The sequence below is a fragment of the Oncorhynchus mykiss genome, chromosome 12, assembly GCF_013265735.2.
Source record: "Oncorhynchus mykiss isolate Arlee chromosome 12, USDA_OmykA_1.1, whole genome shotgun sequence".
Taxonomy (NCBI): domain Eukaryota; kingdom Metazoa; phylum Chordata; class Actinopteri; order Salmoniformes; family Salmonidae; genus Oncorhynchus; species Oncorhynchus mykiss.
This window is the reverse complement of record NC_048576.1, coordinates 64152643-64168607: the sequence shown is the minus strand read 5'-3', so window position 1 is coordinate 64168607 and position 15965 is coordinate 64152643. Positions and strand designations below refer to the sequence as shown.

The window sequence follows — 15965 nt, the reverse complement described above, 5'->3', positions numbered from 1 at the left end:
GCTCCTTGGTCAAACATACACATTTTACGTGTCCCAAATGGCACCTTATTCCCTATAGTGCCCTCCTATATAGGAAGTAGGGTGCCATTTGGGATCAACACATTTTTACATAATTATGATACTGTAATAGCACATCATATCTAACATAATTATGATAGTGTAATAACTGGTATTGTGTAACACATCTGCCAGAAGATGCCAGCTAGTCCTGGTGTTGGCACAGTCCTCTAACCTGATCTGATATGACCACTGGCACAACAGAATCCACACACGCACATACACGATGATACAACGTGTGTCTGAGTGTAACAATAGTAATTTCTTAATGATTGTTTAGCATTAACATTTAGCCTCTGGAGTGCTGTGTCCAGGCAGCCACCCATGCTGTTTTTTGTGTTTTGTGTGAGTGTGTGCGTGTGCAAGCATCCGTGCGTGCCTGTCTCAAATCAAATCAAAGTTTATTTGTCACGTGCGCCGAATACAACACGTGTAGTAGACCTTACAGTGAAATGCTTAATTACAGGCTCTAACAAATTGTGCAAAAAAGGTGTTAGGTGAACAGTAGGTAAGTAAAGAAATAAAACAACAGGCTATAAAATAGTGAGGCTACATACAGACACCGGTTAGTCAGGCTGATTGAGGTAGTATGTACATGTAGATATGCTTAAAAAGTGAATATGCATATATGATGGACAGAGTAGCAGTAGAGTAAAAGAGGGGTTGGCGGGTGGTGGGTGGCGGGACACTATGCAGACAGCCTGGTTAGCCAATGTGCGGGAGCACTGGTTGGTCGGCCCAATTGAGGTAGTATGTACATGAATGTATAGTTAAAGTGACTATGCATATATGATAAACAGAGTAGCCGCAGCGTAAAAAGAGGGGTGGGGGGTGGCACACAATGCAAATAGTCCGGGTAGCCATTTGATTACCTGTTCAGGAGTCTTATGGCTTGGAGGTAAAAACTATTGAGAAGCCTTTTTGTCCTAGACTTGGCACTCCGGTACCACTTGCCATGCGGTCTGTCTGCGTGCGTGCATTTGTATGCGTGTGCCTGCCTCCATTTGTGTCTGTACTCTGTGTGTGTGTGTGTGCGCACATGCGTGTGTGTTCACTAAACTGTGTGTGTATTATGCCGTGCAGCGGCTGACTCGTTTGACCATAAGAAGTTCTTTGAGATGGTGGGTCTGAAGGCCAAGTCAGCTGAGGATGTGAAGAAAGCCTTCCTGGTGCTGGACGCTGATGCCAGCGGATTCATAGAGGAGGAGGAGCTCAAGTAAGAGACACACACACAACCAGAAAGACATAGACAGAGAGATACACACACCGACACTTTGACTAACTACACCTTAATTTATTAAATAATATATAGTGCGTGGTGACTATCCAGTGACCACACGGACATGCATCCACATCCCATATCCACAAACAAACACTCACGTTTAACTGTTTAGGCACCAGAGCATTCCTAGTTGTTGTACTGTCTCTATTCAAATCTCTCTGCCATCCTCCTGTTGTCCATAGGTTCGTACTGAAGGGATTTGCCTCAGACGGCAGGGACCTGACCGACAAAGAAACCAAAGCGTTCTTAAACGAAGCCGACAAGGACGGAGACGGCATGATCGGCATCGACGGTAAGTAAACTATTTCTCTGACCGACGGACACATATACTCACCTGTGTCATCATAGTGTCATCCGATTTCCCAGACTCCACAGAGTGCTCTAACCTCTGGTCTCTCCTTGTTCTCTTTCAGAGTTCGTTGCCCTGGTGCACGAGTAATAGACACATCCCTAAACCGACTAGCGCTCCACCACCCGGCCCCCGATATTCCCTCTCTCCCAGTCTGCAACCCCCCCCCCCTCACCTCATCCCTCCACCTGCCCTCGCTGACACCCAGCTCTCTCCCACTCAAGCGCACTACTACTACTACTGCACTGGAGGAATGGGGTCGTGGCTCCCGCCCCCCCACCCCGCTAACTTACCCCTCTCCACCACTCCCACCCACACCCTATTTATTTTTTTCCTTTTTATACAAAACGTATGTGTTTCTGTTTACGTATAGTTATCAGACCGCCTGGAAGGCCAATAACCTCAAGTTAAAATAATAATGTAGATATTTCAAAATGAGAGAAAGTCATTTTACTTCACCCCCCTTTTACTCTGTCCCGCTTCCCCCACTCTTTATCTGTCCATCTCCACTTCAACTTTCTGCCACTGCTCCTTTCCTTTCCTTTCCTCCCCTCTCTCCTTTGGTAATGAGCTGTTGTAAAAACACACCAAAAGATGAAGCTGTGAACGAACAAACTAAAATAAATTTTAAAAATGCCTCAAGAACAACTGACTCACTCTGAATGCTTCCTCTGTTGGTCTCCTTCTCTTCTCAGATTGGTATTGCTGAGTGATTAGTGCTTTTTGGAGGTCGGTTCAGTTTTGGTTTGATTACAAAAAAGGTTTTCGATTTCGGTTTCAATAATATATTTAGCCTGTTACTGCAGTGGGCTAAATCAGAGTCACACAGAGTGCTGGTTAAACAAATCTACTTTGAAACAAAAGTATACCCCTCATTCACATGTTTATGGGTTTATGACACCTGTACCGTGTCAGATATAGAGTTGAAATGTGTTCAATTTTGAGTTTGCTTCCCAATATTACATCACAGACGATAGAAATATAGCAAAACCGTTTGACATAGATTTTCGGCAGCTCCTTAAAAAGGATGTTAATTGTGAAATTATAAAAACTATTAATAGCATTCCACCTCCGAGACCACAAGACGGGCAATTTTGTCCTTTGACTGCAGGGATGGGGTACGCATTAAATGCATTACGAAATAAAACAATTTAAATGATTTTAAAGCTTTTTAATGGAAATTAAAAACCAAAAATAGTGAACATTATACTGTCAAAACATTTCAAATATTCCATAGTCTCTGTCAAGGTTCACATTGGGTAGACATCCATTGAAAAATAGAAAATTACTATCATAATGATAACATATTTCAGTTGTGTACATTATTTCATTTTTATCGGGTGTCTATCATTTTTCATTCCTTAAAGTCATCATCTCATCTCTGCTCAAGTAGTAGCAGCCAGCCAGTGCTTCATATACCATACTGTCTTTAGTCATCCTATTTAGCTAGGCTAGCCTGTCTAACAATGTCGCAGAGCAGTCTGTTAAAAAAATACATTTTTACTAGCTCTTCAAACAAGGTAAGGCATACTTTCACAAATTGTCTCCGTCCCCTCTCATCGTTGTGTTCTGTACATTCCTATCATGCGGTCTATTTGGTCTGTGTGTGTCTAATCTAACATCCAAGCCGGGAAGTACAGGCGCAATGGATTATGGTCATTGTAGTTAATCACCAAATTTCTGTGCTGAATTAGGTTTAATACTACAGCCAAGCGTCCCACATAGTTCTTGACTTGATTTTGCTCGTGAATTATTGGATTTCTCTCTACAGAAACGGCGCGTTGGGCTCACACACAAAAAAAGAAGAACTAAATGGAATTCAAATAAATGAACCGACGTCGGTTAATTTGTTGTTCAATACATTTCAGTTAATCGCTCAGCACTACCGATTGGCCCTCGATAACTAGAAAAGAAATGTGTCAAATATCAACAGCAACTAAAAAAACAGAATCAGAGGATGTATTTCTGTCTGATTAAAGGAATCGGAAACAATGTGAAAAGCAGCTACCATTTTTATTTTAGCAGTAAAGTCAAAAGTCATTGTTTTGTTGGAGCTATTACATTAGCTCAACACTCTCACATGGCAGCCATTCACATAGCTGAGTACACACTAAGGGTCATTTAGGTTAAGTATTCCCATTGGTGGATTAGAATTGACAAACCCCGGGATCTTCACTAGAGTAGTAGGCCACCCTACTGCCTGCACGAGCAAAAAAAACACACAAATCTCATTGTACATTTACTAAAGGCACTGGACCAAACAGCACTGTAAAGTTAAGCACTAAAACTCACTTGTCATAACAATCTACCTGCATGGCATTCCTAAGAGAAAGATTAGCTCACTGTAGTTCACTGTAGTTTAGCATCAAAGTGAAGTATTGGTTTAAATTGGCATATTGTTACTGTACAAGCAAAACTAAACAAAAGTGCTACTTGAAGAAAACAATGCAAAAGGCTTTGATAAAAACAACACCTTCTACCACGATATTTCCTGTACCCGACATGTACAGTTGAAGTCGGAAGTTTACATACACCTTAGCCAAATACACTTAAACTCAGTTTTTCACAATTCCTGAAAATCCCTTTCAGTTAGGATCACCACTTTATTATGAGAATGTGAAATGTCAAAATAATAGTAGACAGAAGGATTTCAGCTTTCATTTCTTTCATCACATTCCCAGTGGGTCAGAAGTTTACATACACTCAATTAGTACTTGGTAGCATTGCCTTTAAATTGTTAACTTGGGTAAAACATTTCGGGCAGCCTTCCACAAGCTTGGGTGGATTTTGGTCCATTCCTCCTGACAGAGCTGGTGTAACGGAATCAGGTTTATAGGCCTCCTTGCTCACACATGCTTTTTCAGTTCTGCCCACAAATTTTCTATAGGATTGAGGTCAGGCCTTTGTGATGGCCACTCCAAATCCTTGACTTTTTGCCCTTAACTCCTCTTACCACTTGGGAGCCGGCCCGTCAGGAAGACCAGGACCCAGTTGCAGAGGGAGGTGTTTAGTCCCAGGGTCCTTAGCTTATTGATGAGCTTTAAGCCATTCTGCCACAAATTTGGAAGTATGCTTGAGGTCATTGCCCATTTGGAAGACCCATTTGCGACCAAGCTTTAACTTCCTGACTGATGTCTCGAGATGTTGCTTCAATATCTCCACATAATTTTCCTACCTCATGATGCCATCTATTTTGTGAAGTGCACCTGCAGCAAAGCACCCCCACAACACGATGCTGCCACCCCCGTGCTTCACGGTCGGGATGGTGTTTTTCGTCTTGTAAGCCTCCCCCTATTTCCTCCAAACATAACAATGGTCATTATGGCCAAACAGCTCTATTTTTCTTTCATCGGACCAGCGGACATTTCTCCAAAAAGTACGATCTTTGTCCCCATGTGCAGATGCAAACCGTAGTCTGGCTTTTTTATGGCAGATTTGGAGCAGTGGCTTCTTCCTTGCTGAGCGGCCTTTCAGGTTATATAGGACCCATTTTACTTTGGATATAGATACTTTTGTTTCCTCCAGCATCTTCACAAGGTCCTTTGCTGGTGTTCTGGGATTGATTTACACTTTTCCCACCAAATTACATCCATCTCTAGGAGACATAACGCATCTTCTTCCTGAGCAGTACCAGACATGTGGAGGTCTATAATTTTTTTATGAGATCTTGGCTGATTTCTTTTGATTTTCCCATGATGTCAAGCAAAGAGGCACTGAGTTTGAAGGTAGGCCTTGAAATACATCCACACCTCCAATTGACTCAAATTATGTCAATTAGCCTATCAGAAGCTTCTAAAGCCATGACATTATTTTCTGTAATGTTCCAAGCTGTTTAAAGGCACAGTCAACTTAGTGTATGTAAACTTCTGACCCACTGGAATTGTGATAATGAATTTTAAGTGAAATAATCTCTCTGTAAACAATTGTTGGAATAAGTACTTGTGTCATGCACAAAGTAGATGTCCTAACCAACTTGCCAAAACTATAGTTTGTTAACAAGACATTTGTGGAGTGATTGAAAAACTAGTTTTAATAACTCCAACATAAGTGTATGTAAACTTCCGACTTCAACTGCATATGAAGTCAGAAAATATTCCTGATTCTGAAGGAAAGTGCATAAAGGAGCGCCCTCAAAGATTTGTCTCGCTAATTAAGTAAAAAGTATTAATGCACTTGCGAGGTCAATCAGTGCACCAAGCATCTGTCATTGCCAGCCGAACTTCCTTTAATCGCTGTAGTCATCCGATAAACTCCATCATATTTTGAAATAACCAACTGTACAAGATTGGTATTAGGGGCTGCTTTGAGAACGTGTGGGGCAGTTTTAAGACAGTTTTCAACAGTTTGGGAGGATTCAGGGCAGTTTTAGGGCATCAACCCTAAAACCCCTGCTGCATTTGCATGACTACATTTCAGACACCTGCCAGATCTCACAACGCCTGGATAGGTATGAATTTAACATATCAGTGAATCATATGATATAGCAGTCGACTGCACAGTTGATAATGCGGAATGAAACCGTTTGTTGATGCAATGCAATGACTGAAATGTAGTCGAACTGGAACGCGCCCAATACCTCCCAAGGGCGTGACCTCTTCACCGACGGAGCCGTGGAGCAGATCTGTCATCGGTGGACGTGGGCTTCAGCTTGACAGTGGCGAAAGGGTTGGTGCCCCTATACAACAAAGACAGTGAGGGAACAGAGATATGGTAGCTCACGCATTATGTTTTAACGAGCCTGAAAGAAAACCGAAACTCACACATAGTTTGTTAACCAGCATAAACAGTCCAGAATGATGAAGTTGTCATTTATTTGGATGAACAGTGTACAGCAGCACTAACCCAACGCACACGGCGCCTCTCCAAAACTAACTGACCAAGCATGGCCCAGCCTCATCACATACAGTAACTCATTTGCATAACATTGTGTGATATGCTGAGAGCCATTTGAACGTGCGCGCAGATTACAATATCCCCAACAAGCTCCCACAGTCTCACTGCAGAACTAGACATTTTTCCACATTCTCCAAATGTCCAATTTTGAAGTTGCTCCAAATGTTTTTGACACCCTGAGTTGACTCCTGCTGCTCTGTATCGTTCCATTTCTCAAAACGTCACATTTCAAAGTTAAGGGATGCGTTTAGCCACTCGTTCCAAAGGTTAAGGTAAGGGTTAAGGTTTGGGATAGGGTTAAAACATTACGTTTAGGCACTCATTCTGAATGGTTAAAGCGGGGAGAAAAAAATAAAAAGCAATCGCTACATCCATTTTTGGACTTATACATTTATGACATGTACCCATTGATTCTTGAGGAATAGATCTTAGAAATGCCTCAGAGGCTTAGTTCGACGGTCGTACCCCAATAGAACTTAAAATATCAGCTTTTTTTGCTCAACATTTGTAAACAAAGAAAATGTTAACATGGTTAAAAACTCTCATTTTGATATCATGGATGGTCAGTCTTTGTATCCATAGTCTGCCTATGAATTCGAGAGTGATTGCATTTCTCCAGCCCCATCCCTCAGCTTTTTACCGAACCAGTGGCAGGGAGTCCGCTTTGTTATTGTTTCTACTGCTGATTGCTGCTTTAAGGTAAGGGTTAAGGTTTTGGATAGGTTATATACAGTGCCTTCGGGAAAGTATACAGACCCCTTGACTTTTTCCACATTTTGTTACATTACGTTAATCCATACTCTAGAATGAATTAAATAAAAACATACTCAGCAATCTACACACAATACCCCATAATGACAAAGCAAAAACTGGTTTTAAGAAATTCAATTGATTGGACATGATTTGGAAAGGCACACCTGTTTAAATAAGGTCCCACAGTTGACAGTGCATGTCAGAGCAAAAACCAAGCTATGAGGTCAAAAGAATTGTCCTTAGAGAGCCGAGACAGGATTGTGTCGAGGCACATATCTGGGGAAGGGTACCAAAACATTTCTGCAGCATTGAGGTCCCAAGAACACAGTGGCCTCCATCATTCTTAAGTCGAAGAAGTTTGGAACCACCAAGACTCTTCCTAGAGCTGGCCGCCCGGCCAAACTGAGCAATCGGGGGAGAAGGGCCTTGGTCAGGGAGGTGACCCGATGGTCACTCTGACAGAGCTCTAAAGTTCTTCTGTGGAGATGGGAGAACCTTACAGAAGGACAACCATCTCTGCAGCATTAAATCAAACAGGCATTTATGGTAGAGTGGCCAGACGGAAGCCACTCCTCAGTAAAAGGCACATGACAGCCCGCTTGCAATTTGCCAAACGCCAGCTAATGACTCTCAGACCATGAGAAACAAGATTTTCTGGTCTGATGAAACCAAGACTGAACTTTGTCACGTCTGGAGGAATCCTGGCATCATCCCTACGGTGAAGCATGGTGGTGGCAGAATCATGCTGTGGGGATGTTATTCAGCACCAGGGAGTGGGAAAGTAGTCAGGGTCGAGGCAAAGATGAATGCAGCAAAGTACAGAGAGATCCTTGATGAAAACCCGCTCCGGAGATCAGACTGGGGCAGAGATTCACCTTCCAACAGGACAACCCTAAGCAGGACGATCCTAAGCACACAACAGGACGATCCTAAGCACACAACAGGACGACCCTAAGCACACAGCCAAGTCAACGCAGGAGTGGTTTCGGGACAAGTCTCTAAATGTCCTTGAGTGGCCCAGCCAGAGCCCGGACTTAACCCAGATCGAACATCTCTGGAGAGACCTGAAAATAGCTGTGCAGCAACAATCCCCATTCAACCTGACAGAGCTTAGAGGATCTGCAGAGAAGAATGGGAGAAGCTCCCCAAATACAGATGTGCCAAGCTTGTAGCATCATACCCAAGAAGACTCAAGGCTGTAATTGCTGCCAAAGGTGCTTCAATAAAGTACTGAGTAAAGTGTCTGAATACTTATGTAAGTTTAGTTTTTCCGTTTTTTTTTTTTTAAATTAGCAAAAATATTAAAAAAAAACTGTTTTTGCTTTTTCATTATGGGGTATTGTGTGTAGATTGATGAGGGAAAAAACAATTTAATCAATTTTAGAATAAGGCTATAACCTAACAAAATGTGGAAAAAGTTAAGGGGTCTGAATACTTTCCGAAGGTACTCTGTATAAAAAAAGTGTCCACAACTGGGATCGAACACACAACCTTCTGACCCAGGATCATGGGATTACACCCAGCCACCACGCCCTAGCAAAACCCAATCCTACTTGATGGTAATAGCGTTCACTGTTGCCCCTAGTTGCCGGTTTTGATGGCATTTCCCTCGGGACATGGATAAACATCCAATTTCGACGTCAATCTTGAACGATCTCTCTAGATATCACTTCTTAGTAATGAATAAACACAAATAAGGCTGATAAGAACTGCAATGGCTGTTCCTTACTTTGGAAAGAGGTTTGGCCCAGGTCCACCATGATGCTCTCCTCTCTGCAGGGGGAGGAAAGAACACAACTTTAAAAGGTGTCTTTTCCAACCCATGCAAACATGTTTACATATAGAGCTGTAACCCAGAGAGGGGGGCAGAGCACCTACGGGTGTGCAATCCACACCATGCACAGATCCAACACCATGCAAACACACACACAAACAGACACACACACTCCTCACCCCCCTACACTGTCAGCAGCTGGAGCTTCCCCCCTGCATCCACCAGAAGGAGGGCTGTGGCGTCATAGAGAACAGCACATTGCCACAGTGCCCCTGCTGGCCGGAGGACAAACATGCCACCGATTTTAAATACTAATTTTCATTAAACCTTTTCAGCTTTAACTCCATTCTAACTAGCTTTGAATGACTTTCACTCAGAGACTTTCCTCAGACTATCATGTTAACAATAACAAACCAACATTGATTTGTTAGAAACACCACGTTAGTGTCGTACAGCAGGCTCACCATAGCGTAAACAGTGTAAAGACTAGATTTTAAGAACTTCATGGCCAAAATCGATCCTCAGTGATCATTCACCCAGGCAGCATTACCTTATTGTCAGAGTGAGACTCCGCCCTTCTATCCATGCTGGGTGTGATTGGACGCATCTCTGTCTGTCTATTGGGTGGAGGCGGCGGGGGCGGGGGTCTACCGTGGCTGCTGCCTCCTGATTGGTCCAGCAGGTTGTCCATACTGTGGGCGCTCCTAAGGGTGGAGCTACTGAAGGGTCAAAGGTCACCAAAAGTCAAAACAGCATTAGCAACTCATTAGCAACTATCTCTCAGAAGGGACAGTTTACACAAATTTCCCCTCAAGGGAAATTATTATTTGCTTATTTGCTTGAACTGTCCCTTTAAGAGCTAGTGGATCACCTGGAGCCAGTTGATCTAGGGGCCTCCTCCAGTGTCCCCACATAGGCAGCTGGGAACCAGCCCTGGCTGTGGGGGGAAGCAGAGAAGAGATACATTTCTATGAGTTTCTATGAAGGACAGAGAGCTATGGCTTGCTAGCATTCAGCACGTCATAAGCAAGTTGGCTAAAAAATATATATATTAAAATTATATTTTCCATTTCATGGTTCATATCCCAAAGACTACAGTATCAAGTGGAGTATCTCTTGAACAGATTTAAGTTGTCCTTATACAATGTTGTTCTGTGAGGGCAGCTCTGCCTCAAAGGCAGGAGCATCTCTCTCTACCTCCCTCTCCCTCACCGTGAGCTGCTCTCTGCCCGGCCGTAGAGCCAGCCGTTACGGGGCTCCTGCACCAGCACGCTCACCACCTCCCCCCGGGAGAAGGGCAGCAGGGTGGGGTTGCTGGAGTTAGCGGGGTGGGATACCAGAGCTCTCATAGGTCTCCCTCCACCACCTCCACCCAGACCTAGGGACTCGCCAAATGAGCTGGAGCGGGAACGGATGTTCTGGGGTGATGGGCCTGGGGGCGGACGGACGGACGGACATGGATGTGTGAACATCAGAGGGCCAGGAAGGCAAGTCATAGGAGAGGAAAAACACCTGAACACCATGGGTATGGCATGTACATAATAGTTATCCAGATAGACTTAACCTGTTTTAGCATGGACATTGCCATTGATGGCTTCCACCAAAGTAGTCAACTGGGCACGAAGATGAGTACTCTATCTAACACTATAGGTTTGGTATACTGTAGTGTAGATATACAGTATATCATGCCCCCACCTCTGGAGGGCACTCTTCCCAGAGGCTGCTCCTCTTTGCCTGACCATTGGCTCCCCCTGTCCTCCTCCCTCGTTCTGGATGTGTTGTCCTGGTCCAGGTGAGAGGGGTTCCGGGATCCAGGTCGTCTGGTGGCGTTGACCTGGTCTCTCCATCCATCAGCTATCTGCTGTAGGCCTCCCCCTGCCCCTGTCTGGCTCATTGAACACACACACACATTGCATTACTTTCATTCACCTTGTTTATTCATTGGCTTTCATCTAGGTCAGGAAACTCACTCTCTTCTCTCTTACTTACCACTCTCTCTCAAAAAAAAATAAAAACAGAAAGCAACACACTAGGTGGAGCCTCTACTTATTCATTCCCTTCAAATCCACAAATTGGAGATTTGGAAAAGGCCAGGAGCAGGTGGTCATATTGCAAACCAGCCACGGTTCTTTCTATGATGAATGTGGTTTATGGGTCGTCCTCTGTAGCTCAGTTGGTAGAGCATGGCACTTGCAATGCCAGGATAGTGGGTTTGCTTCCCGGGGCCATCCATGTGTAAAATGTATGCATCCCTGACTGTAAGTCGGTTTGGATAAAAGTGTCTGCTAAATGGTGTATATTATTGAGTGTGTATGATTAAATTAGACTGTAGTCCAATGAACTAAGCTACACTACCTTGTTCATGAGGTAGATGATGGACTGAGTGAGACCACAGTGTTTCTCAGCCAGGAAACGGTATCGCCTTTCTTCCTCCATCAGAGCCTCGCGCTGACTCTCCCTCAGGAAGTGAATGTACTCATCCTGTGAGCACACATGCAATGTGTAAATATAGAACTTCCTCTGACACAGACACGCACTGTGTAAATACTCTTTATTTTATTTTACTCATACTCTTTATCTGACACACACACACACACACCAGTGGAGGCTGTTGAGGGGAGGACAGCTCATAATAAATGGGCGGAACTGAGCAAATGGAATGGCATCAAACACATGGAAACCATGTGTTTGATACCATTCCACCTGTTACGCTCAAGCCATTACCATGAGCCCGTCCTCCCCAATTAAGATGCCACCAACCTCCTCTCTCTCTCTCTCTCTCTCTCACACACACACACACACACACTGGATTGACCTGGTGAGCCCCTCTCCTCAGCTGCCTCTCCAAAGATATGGCCTGGCTCTGTACCTCCATCTCATATCGCCTCCTGCTGCCCTGGAGGACACATTACATCAATGCCAGATACATTTTACACTGAGTGTACAAAACATTAGGAACACCAGCTCTTTACATTACATAGACTGATCAGGTGAATCCAGGTGAAAGCTATGATCCCTTATTGATCTCACCTGTTAAACACACTTCAATCAGACAGGTTAAAGAAGGATTTTTAAGCCTTAAAACAGTTGAGAGCTGGATTTTGTGCCATTTAAGTGCCCTTGCCAGACACACCAGTTTGAGTGTGTCAATAACTGCAACGCTGCTGGGTTTTTCACGCTCAACAGTTTCCCGCATCAAGAATGGTCCACCACCCAAAGGACATCTGTGGGAAGCATTGGAGTCAACATGGGCCAGCATCCCTGTGGAATGCTTTCCATGCCCCCAACAAATTGAGTCTGTTCTGAGGGCTAAAGGGGGTACAATTCAATATTAGGAAGGTGTTCCTAATGTTGTGTACACTCAGTGTATACATAATAACACCACCATAGTCTTTATGTAAAAGTATCAGTAAGGATCAAACAGGAATGGTCCGGGCACTGCCCACTACTTCTGTACTACTTTTGTACATTCGGACTCTGTCTGTGTGCCAGTCCATGATCTTTACTACACTACTTCTGTACTGTCAACACAAGGGGGTACAGTATGTGAAAGGGGTATGTGAAGGAGAGTGGCTACTCACTGCTATGTAGTCCTTATCCAGTCTGACATTGTTGTTCATCTCCTGTAGCACCTCAGTGTGGAACCAGCGGAACTAGAGCAACACAGAGAATGGTTATTATGATCGCAGTAGTTGAAACACCACTGGTAAGCCAAACAATCACATCTCAAATTGTCAGATTACAGAGTCAACTGTGATGTTACACCATCTGGTAAAATATACAGTAGAATATATTAATAAGTGGGTTGCTTAGTTGTGAGTTGTTTTGACAGGTGTATAACTACAACCCCAGGTACAATTGCAATACACTCGTAATTCTTCCTTTTGAATTCTAATAGAGTAAAAGAACTAGTGCAGTGCCACTGTTCTACTGTTTGATGAGGAGTGTAAAGTAACCTACTATTCCTTCCAGTTCAGTGGTGAGACGCTTCTGGTTCTCTGAAATCTGAATCAGAACATCTCCTGTGAGACACAATGAGAAATTATTATCATAGGCAGACATTGACACACACACACACACACACACACACACACACACACACATCCCAGAAAAAAAGACAGTGTCAAAACACGCATACAGTCCTACCCCGCCACCCCCTATACACACACATTGAATGAGAGCCTGCTTTTATCATCTTTAACAACATCCCAAGGCGCATCTCTCTGACTACACTGTAAGACACTTCTGTAATTTCAACAGTGAAAAACACGGTAGAATTCACAGTAAAATATCGTAAACAAGTTTTAAAGCACATTGTAAGAGTTCTGTCATTTTACATTCACATTTGACATTTTTGTCATTTAGCAGATGCTCTTATCCAGAGCGACTTACAGTTAGTGCATTCATCCTAAAACAGCTAGGTGGGTCAACCACACATCACAGACATAGCAAATACATTTTTCCTCAATAAAATAGATATCAGAAAAGTCAGAGGTAGAAAGATGGCCAAGGACTGCTGTGCTAGATTCCGGGGGACGCTGGTTCCACCATTGGGGTGCCAGAACAGAGAAGAGCTTGAACTGGGCTGAGTGGGAGCTGCCCACCAATAGGGTTGGGAAGGCCAAAGGACCAGAGGTGGCAGAAGGGATTGCTCAGGTTGGGGTGTAGGGTTGGATTGCTCAGGTTTGGGTGTAGGGTTGGATTGCTAAGGTTGGGGTGTAGGGTTTGAGTGTAGCCTGAAGATAGGAAGGGGCAAGTTCCTCTTCCTGCTCCGTAGGCAAGTACCATGGTCTTGTAGTGGATGCGAGCTTCGACTGTAAGCCAGTGGAGTGTGCGGAGGAGCGGGATGACATGGGAGACCTTGGGAAGGTTAAATACCAGGCGGACTGCAGCGTTCTGTAAAAGTTGCAGGGGTTTGATGGCACAAGCCAATAAAAACACTGTAGAATGCACAGAAACATACCTTAAATATGTTTTACAGAACACATGATGGTGCATTGTGGGAAAAAGCTGTGGGCGGGGAAATAATCTCATTAACATATTTTAAGGCATGCCTTGTAAGAAGCTCTAGTTGAGTGAGAATGTTCTGCCCCCAGAGAATACAGTAATATACAAACCTTGTCCCAAAAATGTACAGTAACTTACTGGTCAATTTCTGCCAGTAATTCACTGTTTTGCAAAATACTGTATCATACTGCATTTTTGGAGCGCAAAAACTTTAACACCAGTGGGTGCATGGTGTTGTTATTTCTGACTCATTAACATATTTTTAGTTGTGACTTGTAAGAGGCTCTATTTGTTGCACCCATTAGTGAGAATGCTGTACGGATTTAACTGACATATTGTAATCAATCAATCAACTGTATTTATAAAGCCATTTTGAAATCAGCAGATGTCACAAAGTGCTATACAGAAACCCAGCCTTAAACCCCAAACAGCATGCAATACAGATGAAATTTTCCAGGTTTTCCAGAAATCCCAATTGGAAGATTCCTGGATATCATTATCCTATTAACTCACTTGGTGAAGACCAAATTACTGAAAATGAACAAATTACACAACTGTGTCTCTTTTTCCCTGTAGTCACTGTCAGTTTCGAAGCCTTTGTTAAGGCCCAAAGTACAAGTGATATAAAACACCAAATATCAGTTGGTATGCTGTAATATAGAATTACATTTTCACTATTAGCAATTGCTGAATAGCTTTTCAGTACAATTCAACAATAAAGTACTGTATTGATTTTTTGCTGTAAATAAATATTGCTGTGGTAAAATATTGTGGGAGGGACAAGAATCGCTGGCTCATTATCATACAAGGCGTGAACCCTTGACTTTTTTCACATTTTGTTATGTTACAGCCTTATTCTAAAATGGATTAAATAGTTTTTTCCCCTCATCAATCTACATGCAACACCACACAATGACAAAGCAAAAACCAAGCCACGAGGTCGAAGGAATTGTCCGTAAAGTTCCAAGACAGGATTGGGTCGTGGCACAGATCTGGGGAAGGATACCAAAACATGTCTGCAGCATTGAAGGTCCCCAAGATCACAGTGGCCTCCATCATTCTTAAATGGAAGACGTTTGGAACCACCAAGACTCTTCCTAGAGCTGGCCGCCCGGCCAAACTGAGCAATCGGGGGAGAAGGGCCTTGGTCAGGGAGGTGACCAAGAATATAAATAGTAAAGTAAAGTACAGATCCCCCAAAAACTACTTAAGTAGTACTTTCAAGTATTTTTACTTAAGTACTAAGTACTTTACACCACTGGTTTTGACAGTAATTGATTAGCTATCTAGACACTGAAAATGCTGTTCAACACCCCAAGTATCACTAACTAACCAATTACTTTCTAATCAAGTAACGCTACTGTTCAAATATGCAAAAAATTGCTCAGCTAGCTAGCTTACTTAAGGCTAACGTTAGCTACTTTCAGTAACGTCAGCTCAATTAGTTAGCTACCGTATCTGTTGAAAAATAAAGCTTGATAGTTGAATTAACATTTTTTCCCAATTTATGAAAGATAGGAAATTCTTGAGGAAGAGGGCTAGAGATGCAGCTCACCAAACACAGAGTGAGACGGTTGTTGTATTTGCAGGAGTAAGTGAATAGATTTTGTGTGTGTGTGTACACAATACAATTATTTAGCATCTAGCTACATAGAAGGGTTGGCTGATAATGTTACGAAAACGATGTGTGCACTTCCATGGGGCAGAAGTCAGCCTGTTGTGATTCTGGATTGCCAGATTGCTAGCAAGAATGACAAACTGCCATGTGAGGAATCGTAAGTGGCTCATTTTAGCATTTTTCATCATATTATTGATACCATGTCTTGTTTTGAAGTGTTTTGACTGATTTC

The 15965-nt window shown here is 43.2% G+C and overlaps 2 protein-coding genes across 7 annotated transcripts in view; one reads left to right on the top strand and one right to left on the bottom strand.

Annotated features, from left to right (window-relative positions):
* The window catches only part of LOC110538011 (parvalbumin-7), a 41461-nt gene extending 39125 nt beyond the window's left edge, over positions 1–2336 (top strand). For both annotated transcript variants that reach the window (XM_036938075.1, XM_036938076.1), the window contains exons 3-5: positions 1141–1273; positions 1522–1631; positions 1753–2336. In XM_036938075.1, coding sequence (XP_036793970.1) covers positions 1141–1273; positions 1522–1631; positions 1753–1778 — 269 coding nt within the window. In that variant the 3' untranslated portion in view covers positions 1779–2336. The remainder of the gene's footprint in view (positions 1–1140; positions 1274–1521; positions 1632–1752) is intronic.
* The window catches only part of baiap2l2a (BAR/IMD domain containing adaptor protein 2 like 2a), a 29324-nt gene that overhangs the window by 3571 nt on the left and 9788 nt on the right, over positions 1–15965 (bottom strand). The window contains exons 5-14 of one of the 5 annotated variants that reach the window (XM_036938074.1): positions 13069–13130; positions 12690–12761; positions 11924–12004; positions 11464–11589; positions 10804–10993; positions 10321–10540; positions 9980–10045; positions 9659–9827; positions 9064–9107; positions 6265–6363 (exon numbers count right to left, since the gene is read on the bottom strand). In XM_036938074.1, the coding sequence (XP_036793969.1) occupies positions 6285–6363; positions 9064–9107; positions 9659–9827; positions 9980–10045; positions 10321–10540; positions 10804–10993; positions 11464–11589; positions 11924–12004; positions 12690–12761; positions 13069–13130 (1109 nt within the window). In that variant the 3' untranslated portion in view covers positions 6265–6284. Of the gene's footprint in view, positions 1–5655; positions 6364–9063; positions 9108–9658; positions 9828–9979; positions 10046–10320; positions 10541–10803; positions 10994–11463; positions 11590–11923; positions 12005–12689; positions 12762–13068; positions 13131–15965 lie in introns of those variants that run through there. The other 4 variants (XM_021624529.2, XM_021624532.2, XM_021624530.2 and 1 more) reach the window with 4 other exon arrangements.